At 46.3% G+C, this 15,954-nt stretch overlaps 1 protein-coding gene across 1 annotated transcript; it reads right to left on the bottom strand.

Moving 5' to 3' along the window:
• Positions 1–93: 93 nt before the first annotated feature.
• On the bottom strand, positions 94–15,907 carry LOC107205706 (fatty acid amide hydrolase-like). The gene is made up of 20 exons (XM_015630447.3): positions 15,728–15,907; positions 15,589–15,645; positions 14,062–14,099; positions 12,657–12,797; positions 11,627–11,689; positions 10,324–10,444; positions 9,828–9,920; positions 8,673–8,833; positions 7,584–7,669; positions 7,288–7,371; positions 6,404–6,466; positions 6,188–6,265; positions 6,006–6,094; positions 5,277–5,313; positions 3,948–4,096; positions 3,664–3,726; positions 3,276–3,351; positions 2,830–2,914; positions 2,580–2,667; positions 94–2,071 (listed from the first exon to the last, which is right to left on the bottom strand). Exons 1-20 carry the CDS (start codon positions 15,878–15,880, stop codon positions 1,961–1,963), a joined length of 1,836 nt encoding a protein of 611 aa, XP_015485933.1. The 5' UTR covers positions 15,881–15,907; the 3' UTR covers positions 94–1,960.
• Positions 15,908–15,954: the final 47 nt, after the last annotated feature.

Raw genomic sequence — 15,954 nt, 5'->3', positions numbered from 1 at the left:
GCTTTGCTCACAGAACTACTGGTAATTAGGAACTGGCCTGCTGTAGAATTTGGATAAGCTAAGAGCCAGGGGAAAAAAGGAAACACAGGGGCCTTTCACCAGGATGAGTAAAGTTTATTTTAGTGACCTCAGTACTAGGGATGTCTTGCACTGGAAATGTGCATTGATGAGATACGTTTAGGTGAAGTAAGGAAGCAGTTTGTGAAAAGAGAGGCTGAGTTACTGTCAGTCAGTAAAAACTCAGTTCTTTCTTCTTCCCACTGTTAGGAAGATGCAGGAATCTTTAAAAAATAACTGTTTACTTTAGCCTCTCTCCTCCTAGCAACCTCCTCCCTCACTCTACTAGACTCCAGTGAAAAAAACAGTTGTGGCAGTTTCCCATAGAGGAATACAAGATAAAAAGCATTATCAACCGTACAATTAACTGTGCATGCTGGTGACAGCATGACGGTAGGAGCTGATGTTTTAACTCAGGTAATTAGGCAGGGGACAGCAATGCAATCTTCTTGCATGCAGATGCCATCTGACAGTTTCAGCCATTAGTAAAGTGCTAGCTCTGGTTAAAGAGGATTTAGGTATGGGGAAGAAAAATCCCAAAATTGTACTGATTTTGGGAGAAACTGCAATTTCTTTCTGTTTCTTCTTTCCTTCCAAGCTACATAAGAATACAGTGATCTCTGCTGTCGGTAGGACAGCTGCTCCAGCAGCCTGATCACAAGTCCAGGACGCCTAATAAGGTAGGCAACAGGAAGTGCCTCTGAGCATTCACTCCAAAATAAACATAAATGCTTAGGTTTAGTTGCTCCTAAAGGCTTTCCTAATGTTGCTGGCAGGACAAAAGTACTAGAGAATTTACAGTCTGGAGCCTTTCAAGAAAACAACACGATGGCTTACAGCCGTGTCATGCTTTATGCAATAATCTGTGTCTACCTTGATTGCTTTAGGAAGTAATTTAAAGATAAGAGAAGGTTGGTTTCTTATCTAGAGCACGCTCTTTGCTGCATGTGGCTTTGTGCAACACCCTTCTTGCATCCAGCTTCAATTTTTGCAGTAGCTCAGTAGTGCTTCCTACAAATTCCACCTGTTCCAAATAGCTGGCTCAGCACCCCTTGAACAGTATTTCATAGCATTATCCAGTGTCTTCTTCCACTTGGACACCTAGGCTTATATATAATCAACCAGCAGGAGAAAAGAGGCTCTCCAAGGCTTAGCTTGGGAAATGGAGAAGTGCAAAAGAAAGCCAGACCACTGTACCAGGGCTTTGGGGTGCAAAGACGCTTCATGGTGTGGCTTTTCCTCCCCTTGTGTGCCAGGCTCAAGGGAGGCAGGACTTTGGGACACACCTGAACGTGCAGCTGCTGGGCTGACCTTGAACTGTTGGCAGCGCAAGGGACAGAGGCACAGCAACACCTCCTTAGCTACATGCTTTATGGTTTGCTCCCAATGCCTGAGTACAGGGCCAAAACAAATGCTGCCTAAATGCAGGTGGTTTAAGATCCTCCTCATTCCAAGGGTGCTAGGCAGTGTTTGCTGCCTTTCCCCTTCAGAAACAGGACCTTTGTTCTGTCCTGGAGGAGTTCCATGAGAAGGTTGTTGTACCTTGCCATGTACAGTAGTATGAATGGCCTTCATGCAGTCCTGCAGATGCAACTTCCACCTGTGCACAGGACCCCTACATGGGAAGAAATTGTAGAAGATAGTTGCAGTTTCCCCTGTTGGCAAAAGCCCAACTAGCTAGCACAGTTAATCTCCCTAGTATATCCATCCACCAGGCACGGAGCAGAAGTGTCTGCTCAGCCTCAGTGCCTGACTGGATCAGCAGTTTGTCCTCATTGCTCACATGGGTCTGCTATTAAGCCTTATTCTGATGATCACTGAAAACAAGTTCACTCTAATACTTGGTCAGGTCAGACTAGGAAAAAAACCCAGACTTGTTCTTGTCCCCATCTTGGTTGCTCCATCATGCGAGGATGTCATAATAAATGGATGGTTTTTTGGTCTGGTCACGGAACTGCTCTAGCTTTAGGCCAATCCTCAGAAGAACAGCTTCATCCCACCATTTTGCCATGACCTGGGAGAAGATAAGAGGCAGAAGGAGAAGGATGAATGAAAAAAAGTAGCGTCATATAGCTCTTGAAAGCCTTGGAAACAATTTTTCCCCCCCTCAACATCCTCAAAAGATGTTTTGTCCTTGTGCCCCAGTAAGAATGGCATCACTGTATTTGGGATAAAGGCAGCTGTGTGACTTTCAATTGCAAGACATAGATCTCCTTTACATGAGACCTCTTTTAAGAGGAAAGTATTTAAAGTTACAGAAATAAGAGAGGAAAGGGTAGCGACCTATACTTGGTGTTGATGCAAGTAGACAGGGAGACAGAGAAATCTTTCTCAAAGATACCCAAAGAGACCTCTGTCATTTAGGAGTGAGGCAAATTGCCCCCAAATTAAAGCTTTTATCTCCAGTACCTGCTAGCTCCTCAAGTGAGCTGTGTGGAACAGCAGGGACCTGGTTGTGATGCTTCAGGACAAAGCCAGCTGGGGATTTTGTGTCCCAACATTCACAATGAGCAAATACTCACCTGGAGGCTAATCGGAAGCCCAGCAGTAGAATATCCAATGGGGACCACAAGGCCTGGAATACCTGTGAGGTTACCAAGCTGCATGAACCTAGGGGGAAAAAGCTGTCATCAGTATTCCTAGGGACAGCAGCAAATTCATCCCTTTTTGGTGGAGGCAGCTATGATTAATCTCTCCCGCCTTACAGTCAGAGGTTCTTCTCCAGCTGTTCCCAAACTTCTGTTTCTGTGGCGTAAGTAGCACTTTCCTTACCTCATGGACCGGACTGTGAAGGACATATCGCTGCTCCCAGTCACGAGGTCAGATTCATAAATTCTTGGGGCAGTGCAAGGAACAGCTGTGGAGGAATCACAACATGGCTGAACTTGAAAGGGACTTCAGGAAGTCATCTTGTCTAACCTTCTGGCTCAGGAATGGTCAGCTAGTGCAGGGTGCCCATGCCCATGTCCATATAGCTTTTGAATATTCCCAGGGATGAAGATCCCACAGGCTCTCTGGGCAACCTGATGCAGTGCCACGGATATAACCAGTAACTCTAGAAATACACAGCACAGGCTGTATTATCTTCTAAGGGTGCAAGGCACAGCAAAGTGCACAAAAGTCATACTCTCAGAACTGAGGAGGGAAAGTTAATGAAGTGACTGTTCTTAAAAGGCACCTCACAGCTGTTGAGGACTGGCTTTTAAGTGTGCCAATACCTGGTGTAAGGATACAGTTCACAGTGCTGAAAATCTCTTGCAAAAATCTCATGGACCGAGTTCTCTGTCGATTTGCCTGAAAGCAGAGAGAATATTGTCTGATGGGCCCTTTTAACTCACAAAATTCATGTTTGATGCTGGCAGACTGTTTATCAGCATCTCTGCCTTTGCAAAAGAAGACACCATTCCTGCAATTTGGAATGAGGGTACAGGCCAGGTGGCATGTCCTCCGTGGTGCCCTACCATCCAGCATGCTTTCACAGCAGAGGACAGCTAAAGCTGGGTGACATCTTCCCATGGGTATTGGGAAGCTAAGAGAAGCCCCTACCCCACCTTTACAGTTTCACTAAATGCCTCCCTTCAGCCTTCACCCCACTATGTTCCTTACCTTAATATAATCCAAAGCTGTGAACTGGGAAGCTAAAGCCAGGCTAGCCCGAGTTTCCAAATTCTGAAATAAAAAAAACCAAAACTGATTGAGGTTCTGCTTGCAGGAAATTGAACTGTGAGAGCTGTTCAGGTCTTCCAGGTCTGTTCTTCTGTACCTGTAGTCATCCAACAGGTAGTTTGTCATAGAAGAAGCAGGAGGACCTCAGGTTTCTGACTGACATGACATTTGTTCTGTATCAGTCAGAACAACTACTGACACCCCTCCAAGCTGCTACTACTTACCATTTCATGGAAATGTTTATTGAAGTCAGGTTGCAGGAAGTCCCTCATCTCACTGAGAATGCAGATCACATGTGCCACTCGTGCTTCCTCCATCTCTGGAAGAGAGACTTCAACCACACTGGCTCCCAAACTCTGCAGGTGCTTCACGGCTGTGTACAGGTCAGGTAAAACACAGACAGCATCCCTGAGTTCACCAGACTTCACAGAAAATCCCCAACCCCTGCAGGGTGAGAGACTCCATATGCCATTGCAGGGCAGGCATTGTGCACCATGTAGCATGCATGGCTGCAGCTGCTTCTCCTAGGGAAATGCCTTCAACCTAACTACATCTCAGTATTCCAACAGAGCAGGAGCTTGGAAACAGGTTCCTAACTAACCTGCTGTATTTCAGGCAAATTCACTTCACCCTCTAACTTCCAAATTAAGCCAAAGAGTAAAAGGACTGACAATGTTTCCCTGAGCACTTTACATGACCAGTGTTCTATCATGAATTGATTATTTAGCATCAAGAGATTCCTAGTCAAAGCCTCTTCTGAACCATAATGGTAAAGGAATCAGGGAATACTCAAGAGACCAGGTAAACAATACAGAGCCACTAAATCCTGATGCACTTTAACAAGGCTGAACACCAAGACTTTGGGAAAAGTGAATCTTTTGCAGTCTGAAAAGAATTCTTTCTGTGACCCCAGCTTCTTCATAAACACCCAAGCTTGCCTATGATGCAGCTCTCCTAAGAAAACTCTAAATGTAGAAGTATGGAAGTAAGGAAGGTGAAGAAAATCCAGGCAAGGCCTGAATTCTGTGAACTATCTCAGCTCCAATGCAACTACCATACCAGGCATTGTGGAGACTTTCTCCCCTGCCCCAAGTGCTCACCAGGGTCAATTTTTCTTGGTCTAAACTCTGACAAAGGCACCCTAAGGGCACCACTTGGCTTATTTCAAGGAAACACCAGAGGACTGGATATATCACAAAGACATAGCACTGTATTACTACTGAGCATTATGTTGTGAAACAAGGCCTTCCCATAAAAGTCGTTTACCATTAAAGCTTGCAGAGTGAGTCCTACCAAGCACAGATCTGTCTTTATACACACAGAGGCTGAGCACACTGGACTGCATTCTTCCATTGTAATCTGACAAGCCTACAACTGCTGAGCTTTTTAACCCTCAGCAGTCAGGAGGGCTTCCCTAATACAAAGTTACTGCTGTTTATCCAGCCTGACAACTTTAAGCAACTGCCTTTAAGGACATCAGGCAAGAGCTATTTAATGCATAAATACGACACCATAACATCAGGCACAGAGATTTACAGACTTTCCCTCTTTACCTTTCTCACAGGCAGACAGGATTTCAGCATCACATGCCTAAAAAATAAGAGGAAAGAATTTTAGTAACTGCTCTCCTCCACTAGGTGAGCACACTCACCAGGACTTCAGTCCCTATGGTCCTTTCTTTGTTCCTGTCCCTAACAGCAGTGAAACACAGTCCTGTAGGACTTAGGTCACATGCTGCAAGAGAACAGCTTGCAGGTCACAACCCTAATGAAAAGGAAAGGTCACCTTTTCCAGAGCACAGAATATGCCTTGTCTGCACTGTGCCAGAGCCAGTAAGAGTCTTTTTTGTACCTCCAGGAAGAAATTCTAAGCACATTTATTTATGGGGCTGCATTACAATTTTCAAGCACTACTAGCTTGCAAGCCCAATTTCTACATTGCAATAATGAAACAACATTTAGCAGCTACAGCACTGTCACCAAGTGGATACACTCCTTTTCCTCATTTGATTTTAAAATAACTGCCTTTTTTTATCAGTTCAGAAACACTGCTTCCATAGAATCAGCAGTAGTCATTACCTTTCCTCATAATCCTCCAACAGATTCCTACTCAAAAGGCTGCCTTAGGAAAGAATAATTCCATGTTGATGTTTTCACACATGCTGTATTATCTTCCAACTACAGGACTAAATGTGAGAAGCTCTAATGATGGCAGGCAAGAGAACAATGAATGCATTTGGTTTATTTTGCAAAGCAGCAGAAAGATAGAGATAAACCAGGCACCTTAAAAAATGTCCAGTCCACTCCGAGTTTTAAGCCTTTCAGGTCAGGAGCACACATATCAGATAGGGTTGCTTTGGGCTGTTTTAGTCCTGCAGGGAACAAAGAAGAGTTCCTCCTTTTATTTTAGGATGCCTCTAGGAAGGGTGAGCATCTGGGCTCAGGGAGGGAGGGGGCTCACCTACCATATGGATAGAGCAGATCTGGCTCAGCAAGGATACTGTAAACAATGGCTGCATCTGTCACCGATGTACAGATAGGGCCTGTAAAAGAGACAATTATAAAAAAGTGACAAGAGGTAAATAGCACCTTCCTCCCCAGGTCTTTTTGAAGCAGAGATTGCCTCCCCTGTGAGAGCAGCACACAGCAAGGTCCCTGAAGCAGAGCACAAGTCCTCTTACCTACGCTGACTGTGGAGTAGGAGAGTGGCAAACTGCCATGACAACTGATGCGCCCAAATGTACCTGAAGAACAAGAAATGGGACTTAGCTGGGTATGAGCAGTCACTGGAAAGAGCCACCTAGATGGGTCTGGTGCACCCAGGGTAAACAACAAACCCATGCCAGTCACTTTTATGTCTGCTGTTTCAGTGCCCAGTCTCTCATCCTTCAGTACCCTGTTCTGCTGACCCCGATCTGCCCCATCAGTGAAACATGTGAATAGTAAAATTGGTTTCCCCCCATAGAAATTATTTATTTGAGGGGAAATATGTGCAGGAACATTTTGGTATTTAAATATGCAGGAGCAGCATTTGTGCTGTGGAGGATGGAGAGGCAGGAGCAGGATTACCAACAGGATAATCTGAGTGAGACCCATGGGAGGTCTCACCACTTCACTAGTGAGACTTCATGCCTAACACCAGCTGTCTTCTGCAAGTACTCATATCACCTTTCTGACCAGTTGCATTTTGTCATCATCATCATCCTCCTCAGAGGAATGAAGATTTGTCGAGTTGACCACATGTGAAGGATGGAAAGAAAGTAGCGGCTGAGTATCTGGTCTCAGATGAAAGGCAGAAAGGAAAGGGTAGAATGGAAAAGCAGCACGTGTATTTTGTTTAGTATTTGACGTAAGTTAGGTTTTTTGAACATCTGTTCAGCAGAGAGTAGAGAATACTTCCATGCTGCCAGTCTAAGCCTCATGACTCTCAGGGTATTATACTTCAGAGTTTCTCTGGTCAAATTTTACTTCACAGGAATTAATAAATATCTGGCTTGTTTGTGGCATTCTACCTGGAACAGCAAACAAGACAAACACACACCCCTCCATGATTAAAGGGCTCTACCTTTCAGCCCCACCACACCACAGAACGAAGCAGGAATCCTCACAGAGCCTCCTCCATCTGTGCCAATAGCCACGGGGCAGAGACCTACAAAAAACCCACACGTTGGCCTGTGATCAGAGACACATCATGTTGCCCTGTCCATTCTACCAGCAGCTGTATCCAAGACAGCACACAGAGCTCTCTGTTTAGCTAAAAGCTTCCTCCAGCTACTAAACCCAAACCCCCATAAAAACTAAATGCCTGAGGTACTCTGGCTCAGGACCTTCCCCCCACCAACCCCATTTGGGACCACCTACCTGCTGCTACAGCTGCTGCTGACCCACTGGAGCTCCCACCTGTGAAGTGGTTAGCATTGTAGGGATTCCTAGGGATCTTGTGGTACCTGAAGCAGACAAAGACTGTTTAACCTTTCCTGAAGAGAACTGTGTGCATTACAGGGCAGGAAAAGATCCAGAAACATAGCTCAGGGATTCTGATCTCTTTGTAAGGAGATGACATTTAATCTCAGAAAGTGCCATGTCCCTAGAAAACAGGATGCAAAAAAGACTTCTGCCTCAGAGTCCAATCTCCTGTGAGCATAAGCAACCCATCCAAAAGAGGCCCAAAACAAGAGCAAAGAGGCCACTTCAGCTCTTCTGTTGGCAATGGCACCATGCCATTACTACCACAGTGCATGATGCAATTCCAAAAGGTGGAGCAGTTGGTGGCCAGCAATCCTTAGAGACAAGCAAGTCAGCTCTGCCCTTTATCCCCAAGCAGCAGCTCCCCATGTCTCCAGCCTGACCACAGCCCCAGCCAGCAGAGCCCTGCCAAGCCACTGGGTATCCAGCTGCCCTCCCACGGTGAGGAAATGCTGGCACGCTGCTGCAGCCAAGGGGGAGCCCTAGTTCCACACAGCTGCACATCCACCAAGTGTGGCTCTATACAAGGCTTATCAAGGCCATGAGCACCACTGCTCTGCAACTGAGTTCTCAGCTTGGCTACAGCTGGAGAATTCACCATAGTAAAGCAAATTCAGTGAACCTGTTTTCTCAATGTTCTAGGCCTTCAGCTATCACGGAGGCTGAGCATTATATAACCATTTATTTGTTTTCTGTCACAGCTTTTGTCTACCACTCATCCTATAAACATTCACACCTCCAGGCCTGTAAGGCCTGACAAACCAAGTTCCTTACTCAGCAGATAACACTTGGAGCCTCTCCTTCCTCTGGTGTCAGGAGCCTTGAGGCTTCCACAGCTACTCTAACCCTCAAGTCTATAGTACTGGGTTTTCATACCCCCAAGGTTCTGTCATGCTTCCCCTTATTTTTGTAGCCTTCCCTGTGAGTTTTGGACAGTCATAGGCATTTTTAGACTGGGAGAAGAGAGAGAAAAGGGATTTTTACCTATTAGGGTTGCATCCAGTTGTTCCAGTCCCTAGTTCATGCATGTTTGAGACCCCAATAATGATAGCCCCAGCCTCTCGCAGCTTCTTGGCCACAGTAGCATCTTCTGTTTCTGGCTGTGTCCCAAGATACACTGTTCCCACTCGGTGACGGTAAGGTACCTTAGCAAGACGACACCCAATTATTCCTTCTAAAACCCTGGCAAAGGAGTACATGCACACTTCAACATCACAACAGATCCCAGAAAATAGGAACCATGGAGGCAAGCAAGGGCTAGGGAGCATCACTCTTTGACTTGTCCTGTGTTGGTCTCTGTCAGGAGGGACACTCAACCCTTCAGTATTTGGTCCTTCTCCCGTGCAGAGAACCCAATTTGCACCATGATACAGCAGAAACATGTAGATGGTCAAAGCCTGCCTCCCTGCAGCAATGCAATTGCTATACCCAGAGGCTGAACATTACCCTGGCCCCCTAGCACACAGCTCTGTGTTCCATCTTTCTATGGACAGAGCATTTCAGATCTGCATGCTTTGAAGCCTGGCACCAAGATTAGTCAAATGCCAAAATAACAGATGGACTTATTTTCAGGGTATGTCAAGAACTCTTTTTTTCGAGGCAGCAACAGAAGAATCTGTACATAAAGAGGACTCCCACCATAGAGGTAGGTCTCTTCAGAGCCTACAACAGCCTGATGACACTGCCACAAGCCTTTACTGTTAGCTGTTGTTAGGCTACAGGTAAAAATCTTCGTCAGTGGGGATTTTCAAAGTAACTTGTGTATTTTAAGGTAAGGAGAGAGGGATGCTTTGCCGGTGGAGCAGAGTCCGTGCCTAAGAAATACAGACAGTTACACCCACTGTACAGATGCTTTTATACCTTCTCATTTCATCATAAGAGACTGTTTCCCACACCCACCCTCTGTTCCCTGTGGATTAAAGAGATCAGTACAAGATACGGAACACGTCTGCTGTGTGCAATATCTGTCTTCATCTTGCAAAACTTGTTAATCCTACTCACTACAAACCCACGTACAACCCCTCATTACAAACATATTCTCAGCCTTTTGCTGAGAAGTTGGTCTTAAAACCATGTCACAGTGAGTTGTCCAGGTTAACCACCTGCAGCAGGAACTGGCAGCTAGACAAGGAAACTCACCACTTTGAACTCTTCTTTCAGGCACACTGGGATGCCATCCAGACAAGACAGGGTACACTTATTCCTGTAACGAGCAGTGGAGGCCTCAGCCATCTGCACAGAGAAAAAGAAAAAGCATAAAGCATATGTTATATATATTTAGCTGAGCTGAAGGTCATCACCAGTATTGGAATGGATATAAAAAATGGCTTTCTTGGCCAGTCTATCAAAGTTTCCTTCTTCCACCATATGCTGGTGGGAAACTACAACTTGGAACCATCTACACTAATGGATGCCACATAAGCACAGAAGTCCTATTAGAGACATGTCATCCAGCAGGAAACAGATTGCTTTAATGCTACCTCTCTTTGCAGGAAGGAAAGCAAACTTTTTTGTAGTCCTCTAAACACAGAGGAGGGAAAAATGTACTTATTTTTCTGTACTTATTTGCCCTTCTAATGAATGCTACTGCCCCTGGGGTGGCAGAGGCCTCTTTCATACCAGATGCAGACATTACCTGCATTATTTGCTCCTGGTCCCATTGCACTATGGCTCTGAGTGGTGGCCTGGATTTGTCACACTCTTCCAACATGGCAATGATGTTCTTGGCTACCTGGGATGGCGTCAGCTTCCCACTGCTACAGGACAGGAGAAATTGGGGGTTTGTTACAAGACCTCCCCACACCACATCCACTCACAGGGCTTGTCTCCCATGCAGCAAGATGGCAGCTGTTACAGCTTTAATCAAGAATTGTTTGTGTGGTAATGACCTGAACACTGTTGAGACCATCAAGACAGGAGATTATTTTCCTTAAGGGGAGAATCTGCCTACACATTATGCACAATAATACAATTATACACAATGCTCCTTAGAGGAGGGGCAAAAGCTAGGAGAGTTACCCAAATATTCCTGAACCACCAGACAGATAAACAGGGACAAACAGCTGACAGCTATACTATGAGTCCTCAAGCTCCTGAGAGCTTGGAAGCTATGAAACTCCCAGTATAATGAGCTAAGACAAAGAGGTCAGACCCTGTTATAGGCCTCCCATTACAGAGGAGGGGTTCCCAGCAGTATTGTCATAACCCACCTTTAACAAACCTTCCCTCCTTCCTGGCAAAGGCTGTGTTACACCACAAACACACCGTCTCTGGCTAACACAAAAGCCTTGCAGCCAGGATACACCTGTAACACCAGACTGCAGTGTCAGCCCTTTGCTCCAATGCCACAGTCTGCAGGCAGGGGTGGCCCTTGAGGAACAAGTTCTAGGAGTGCAAGAATATTTATCCAAGGGCTCCACATCTGGCACATGTCCCAGAAGAAACCAGGATTACCAGGCAGCCAACAGCTCACAGTACCCCAGAGTCAAGGGGGGTGTTTTCAGCTCTTTCCAAGCTGGACACGTTTACTGGGTGAAAGCAGGTGTCATGCTCAGAGAAGCACAAGGAGCAGGGAACCAAGGGATTCATCAGAGACCCACAGTATGCACAATTTGCATAATCCAGATCAACCTTCACCTACTTCTCACCCGTGTTTGAGCTAACAAGATATGTAGAAATCTCTTTCAGACAAGACAGACAATAAGCCAAAGAAAACGGCATTTTAATATCCTTGCAGGGCTTGTAAAGTTGTGCCAGCTCTCCCCAATGACTTTCCTTTGTTATTCTACTAAAGGGAAAGAACAGCAGGAAGTGATGATAAACAATAGCACCTCAAGGACAATGTTAACAAAGAGATGTCTGAGAGCTTGTGGAACAGGGGCAGCCCACAGCAGAGGACCATGAGGGACAGATTGTTTCCAGACCATAATTTCACCTACCGGTAACATTCCAGATAGTCTTTGATCCCTTTGAAGCTAAACCCATTCCTAGCAGAATCAGACCTGCAAAAGAAAGGATTAAAAGCAGCAACTGTGAGCCACCAAAGCCAGGTTTGTTTAGACCTGTAGACTTCAGCATCACTGTCCAATGCAGATTTGGGCATCACACACAGCAAACCATGTGGATTGCCAGCCCCTGCATTGCAGGTCGCACTCAGTCTGATTCCTCACACACAAGCCAGGCAACTACGGATGCCACAGAAATAAGGGATCACTTTTGCCTGAATGTTTTAGCTTCTTCCTATTCCTACTGAAATACAGCAGTCATTAAACTGTTCAAATGTATTCCAGATTTACATTTGCTACTCACCACTGCAACACTATAGCCTAGCTGGAATATACTTGTGAACCTTTTCCCAGGTCCTCTGTCAAAAATTCAGTCCAGAGGCAGCCAGCAGCACATCTGGGTGTGTAGTGCAGGAGTGGGAAAAAGCACAATGCAGCACACACAAGGATACACACAAGCAAACCGCTTCAACACCAAGTCAATGGATCTAGCACATAAGCAGTAGACCATTTTTCTCATCACTAACTAAGATAATTTCCTGTGCATCATTTTCTTGTAAACCTGTGTTCCTTCTCCCCTCCAAGCAAGCCTGGTGTTCTCTTTGAGATTCCCTGCAGGCTAGAAACTGCACTCCTGTAAAGTCACTTAGAGGATTCTGTTTACACACTAGCCAAACACTAAGTACCTGCTCTAATCGTGCAACCAGAGGCCTGGTAAGGGCAGGATTTGGTCTCTCCCCAATAGGCAAACCCCTTCAGGCTTTTCCCTTTCACACTGCTTGTAATTACTGGTGATTTATCAGTTACAAAAGGCAAGATGACGGACAGCACTATTTGTTTTGTGAAGTGGATGGGCATGGAAACAAGAATTCAATCTAAATTGCTGACAATGACAGCTTCCCACTAACATAACAGTGCCAGCACGTGTGTTCTTCCACTTCTCTCTTACACATCACATACTGACCTTGCATCTGTCAGCTGCTTGATAACATCTGAAGGGTTTTTAGCCTCAGACTTGTCTTCTGTAACCCCCGCAGCAACCTCCGGGATAAACGTGGGATCTTCATGAATGTCAAGGGAACGCATAAGCGAGAAGTTGTTCATTCTGAATAAGAGAGAGTCACTGCTGGAGTTTTCAACCTCAACTATGACTAATTTTTCAGACTCTTCAGAAGGGACCTTACCCAAGAACATTTTGTTTTAGCAGTCTGCTTTCACAGCAGGGAGTTGCAACAGTTACAAGCTAATCTCTCTCACGCATTTCCTAAAGGCAGCATCAAATCTATTCTGCCTGCTTAACAAAGCCTCCTACCGCTTGACATAAGGCCAGCCTCTGTAAACCCAAGCTGGGAAAGAAATGGTGGAAGTTTTTGATACACTTCAATTAGACCTCTCATACACAGACCAAACAAGACAGGAATGGAGAGGAAAATAAAAGGAGAATGTAGTGTAAGCCATACATTCAACCACTAATCCTGTTAAAACAAGCACCTCTTCAGACTTTTCCAGGACCTGCTTCAACATAGTTTGTTTGCAACCAAATACAATGGGGACTGCGGCATAAATCCATAGCTTGGACCACTTAAAGCAAGGAAATCAAAACCCTGTCACAGATACCCAGGAATTATCTGCAGTATAACAGCAGTGACACTTGCCTGATTTGCTCAAAAAACTTTTGATTTGCTCAAAAAACCCACATCCCAAGTCAAATTCAGGGGTTACACAGTTCTCGGTGTCCTGGGATCTGCACAGATGACCCTTCAAATGATGGGCAAACTGAAAAAAGCATGAAGAGGTTCCCAAACTCTTACCCAAGCATCTCCTAGTGCAATGTATACTTGATATCAGTTTTTGAACAGAAACACATGTGAGATAAAGAAGAAAGGCTGACCTAAAATAGAAAACGTCATTAAAAAGAACTTACCAAAGCCTCTGACCTATATGTCAGGTCTCACTTCCCCACCATTACTATTACTCTTTTAACCCCATTACTGATAAGCACAGCATATTTACACATCCACCAGCTTTGAAAAAAAGATTGTCCTTTAACAAAAGAGCAAAGCCAAGGAGACATAAAGGCAAACAAAAGGCAAAAAGAAAAGCTGGTGAATACAGCTTCTATGCACCTGCCTCAGTGTGAAAAAAGGTTAATTTCTTCTCATAGAGACCCGCTTAAATGACAGCAGTTAAAAAAATAATCTAGCAAACATCTGTGAAATAATCCTACTCACTCTCTAATCAAATTATGCAGCTTATCTCTTCAAAAACCGCAATTTCAGATAACCTACAAGAAGTGTGCAATGCAAGTACCTTAAACCTAATAAAGAAATAAAAGAAACTCGGAGTGGGTGAGAACTCTCCATGCTTACCTCATTAAGAATGGCAGTAAGCAGATCTGCCCAAAAGCCTAGGAAAAAAAGCAAAAATGTTGGTTTGCAGCAACTTTAACCTGAACACCCTCTTTCACTAGACAAGGAATATGCTCACAGTTGCTGCAGGCTCAGAGCACCCTAGAGAGCATGCAATCCTATGCAGTAAAGAAACAGCAAAAACACTTGTATTTTACACCACAAACATGGCCTGAAATGCTTCCCCCCACCTCTCATATTTATATCATTATAAAAAGAGTATTCTTCTGATTCTCCTTTGTCTTTCCCTGACTCACAGAGAAAGCCTGTATCTGCAACGCTGTTCAGAAGCTTCTATATAGCTCCCATCCATTATTTTCTTCATGTTCCACAGATTATGCAAACACTCGATGAGGAGCTTATTATTTACTATTAGGATCTTTCCTATCTCTCAACTAGCTCCCAGAATAAAATGAATCAACTTAGCAAAGTGTGAGAAATTTACAGACACCGTGGTAGCAGACAGCTGAAAATACTATTTCAATACCCTGGCTCCCAGTGTAGCAGCATCAGCAGTCCCAAAGAGACCAGCCTTGTTCTGGCCTGTCTTAATTCCCTAACAATGGAGTTCAGAAACACATTGTGAGATGTACAAATACAGTACAAGTCTGAGGCAAGGCTCACACTGCTAGCCCCACAAAGCTGCACGTTACCTCACACATTGCATAAGAATTACAGCACCTTTTTGAAAACATATGGCTTCTAATCTACATCTAATCTAACACAGTGCAATCCTGTAGGAGATTGAGAATCTCACACCCCCCTTCAAAGAGAGATATTGGGAAAGGTAAGAAGCCCTTCACCATGCACCAGAAGCAGCCACAAAGCAAAAGATTACAAAGTATTCTGGTTATTAGATCTTGACAGAAAGCCACTTCTAAGGTATTCTCACAAATAAACACGGCCCATCAAGTTGTTTCACTCCAGGCCCAGCCGGACACCAAGCTTTCTAACAGGTGACACGGCTGAAAAGAAAGTTTTGTGCCTAGCTCGCTCAAAAGGAAAGGCCGAGCAACAGCAGCAGCAATCGAACCCAGCGGCCTCCAGCAGAAGCTGGTGCTTGGTGGGCAGTGCCCAGGGGATGCAGGTTTTTGTCCCCCCTGCACCCTGACACCGAGCGGTCCCACCGCCACCGCGGGGTCAGCCCGCAGGCTCCCAAACACGCCAGAACCCGGGGGAGCACCCTGCTGGAACCCCCATCACAGAACTGAGGGACACAAGACCTTTGATGTCCAAGGAAAGCTGCTGGCAGCTGAATTTCGAGTTTGATGACAGCTTTGGGCTCCCACACCCCAAGACACACAGCCCTCACTCAGCCAGAGGCCGGAGCTCTCAGTGCCCGCAGCATCACACCTGGGGTCCCGATGAACCCGAGAGCACGCAGAGAGCCACAACCTCCCCGCTGAGCCCCGCTCCCTCCGGACCCCTCGCCCTGTTTTCCCCACGCAGCCCCGGGTTTCACTGCCCCGTCTGCCGGCCCGCACTCACCGTGTTGGCCACATGGACGAAGAGGCGCAGCCCGGCGCCGCACAGCCTCGGAGCCCACTGCGGAGAGAAGGCGAGAAGCGAGGTGAGCGCCGGCCGCGCCGCCCCGAGCCCGCCGCCCCCCGCCCGGCCCGGCGCTCACGATGTCCCGGGGCGGGCCCGGCGGCCCGGCCTGGCGCGGCCCCCGGCGGTGCAGCACGGCCGCCGCGCTGCCCGTGTGCCGCCGCCCGCAGCACAGGTAGGCGGCGGCGGCCGCGGGCAGCAGCGACAGGAGCAGCAGCAGCAGCGGCGCCATCGCGGTGCTGCCTTCCCAGCGAGCCCTCCCGCTGCCGGGGCGGTGCTGGGGCTGGCCCCGCCCGCAGCCGGCCT

Source organism: Parus major, chromosome 1, assembly GCF_001522545.3.
Source record: "Parus major isolate Abel chromosome 1, Parus_major1.1, whole genome shotgun sequence".
In the NCBI taxonomy this organism is placed as follows: domain Eukaryota; kingdom Metazoa; phylum Chordata; class Aves; order Passeriformes; family Paridae; genus Parus; species Parus major.
This window is presented reverse-complemented; position numbering and strand designations above follow the sequence as displayed.

Excerpts from the sequence above, each read along its gene's own strand:
- LOC107205706 (XM_015630447.3), bottom strand. The coding sequence starts at position 15,880 with ATGGCGCCGCTGCTGCTGCTGCTCCTGTCGCTGCTGCCCGCGGCCGCC. Across the intron at positions 7,670-8,672 it reads ACTGGATGCAACCCTAATAG|GTACCACAAGATCCCTAGGA; the intron begins GTAAAAATCCCT and ends TGTCTGCTTCAG. Across the intron at positions 4,097-5,276 it reads CCTGTCTGCCTGTGAGAAAG|CCGTGAAGCACCTGCAGAGT; the intron begins GTAAAGAGGGAA and ends ACCTGTACACAG.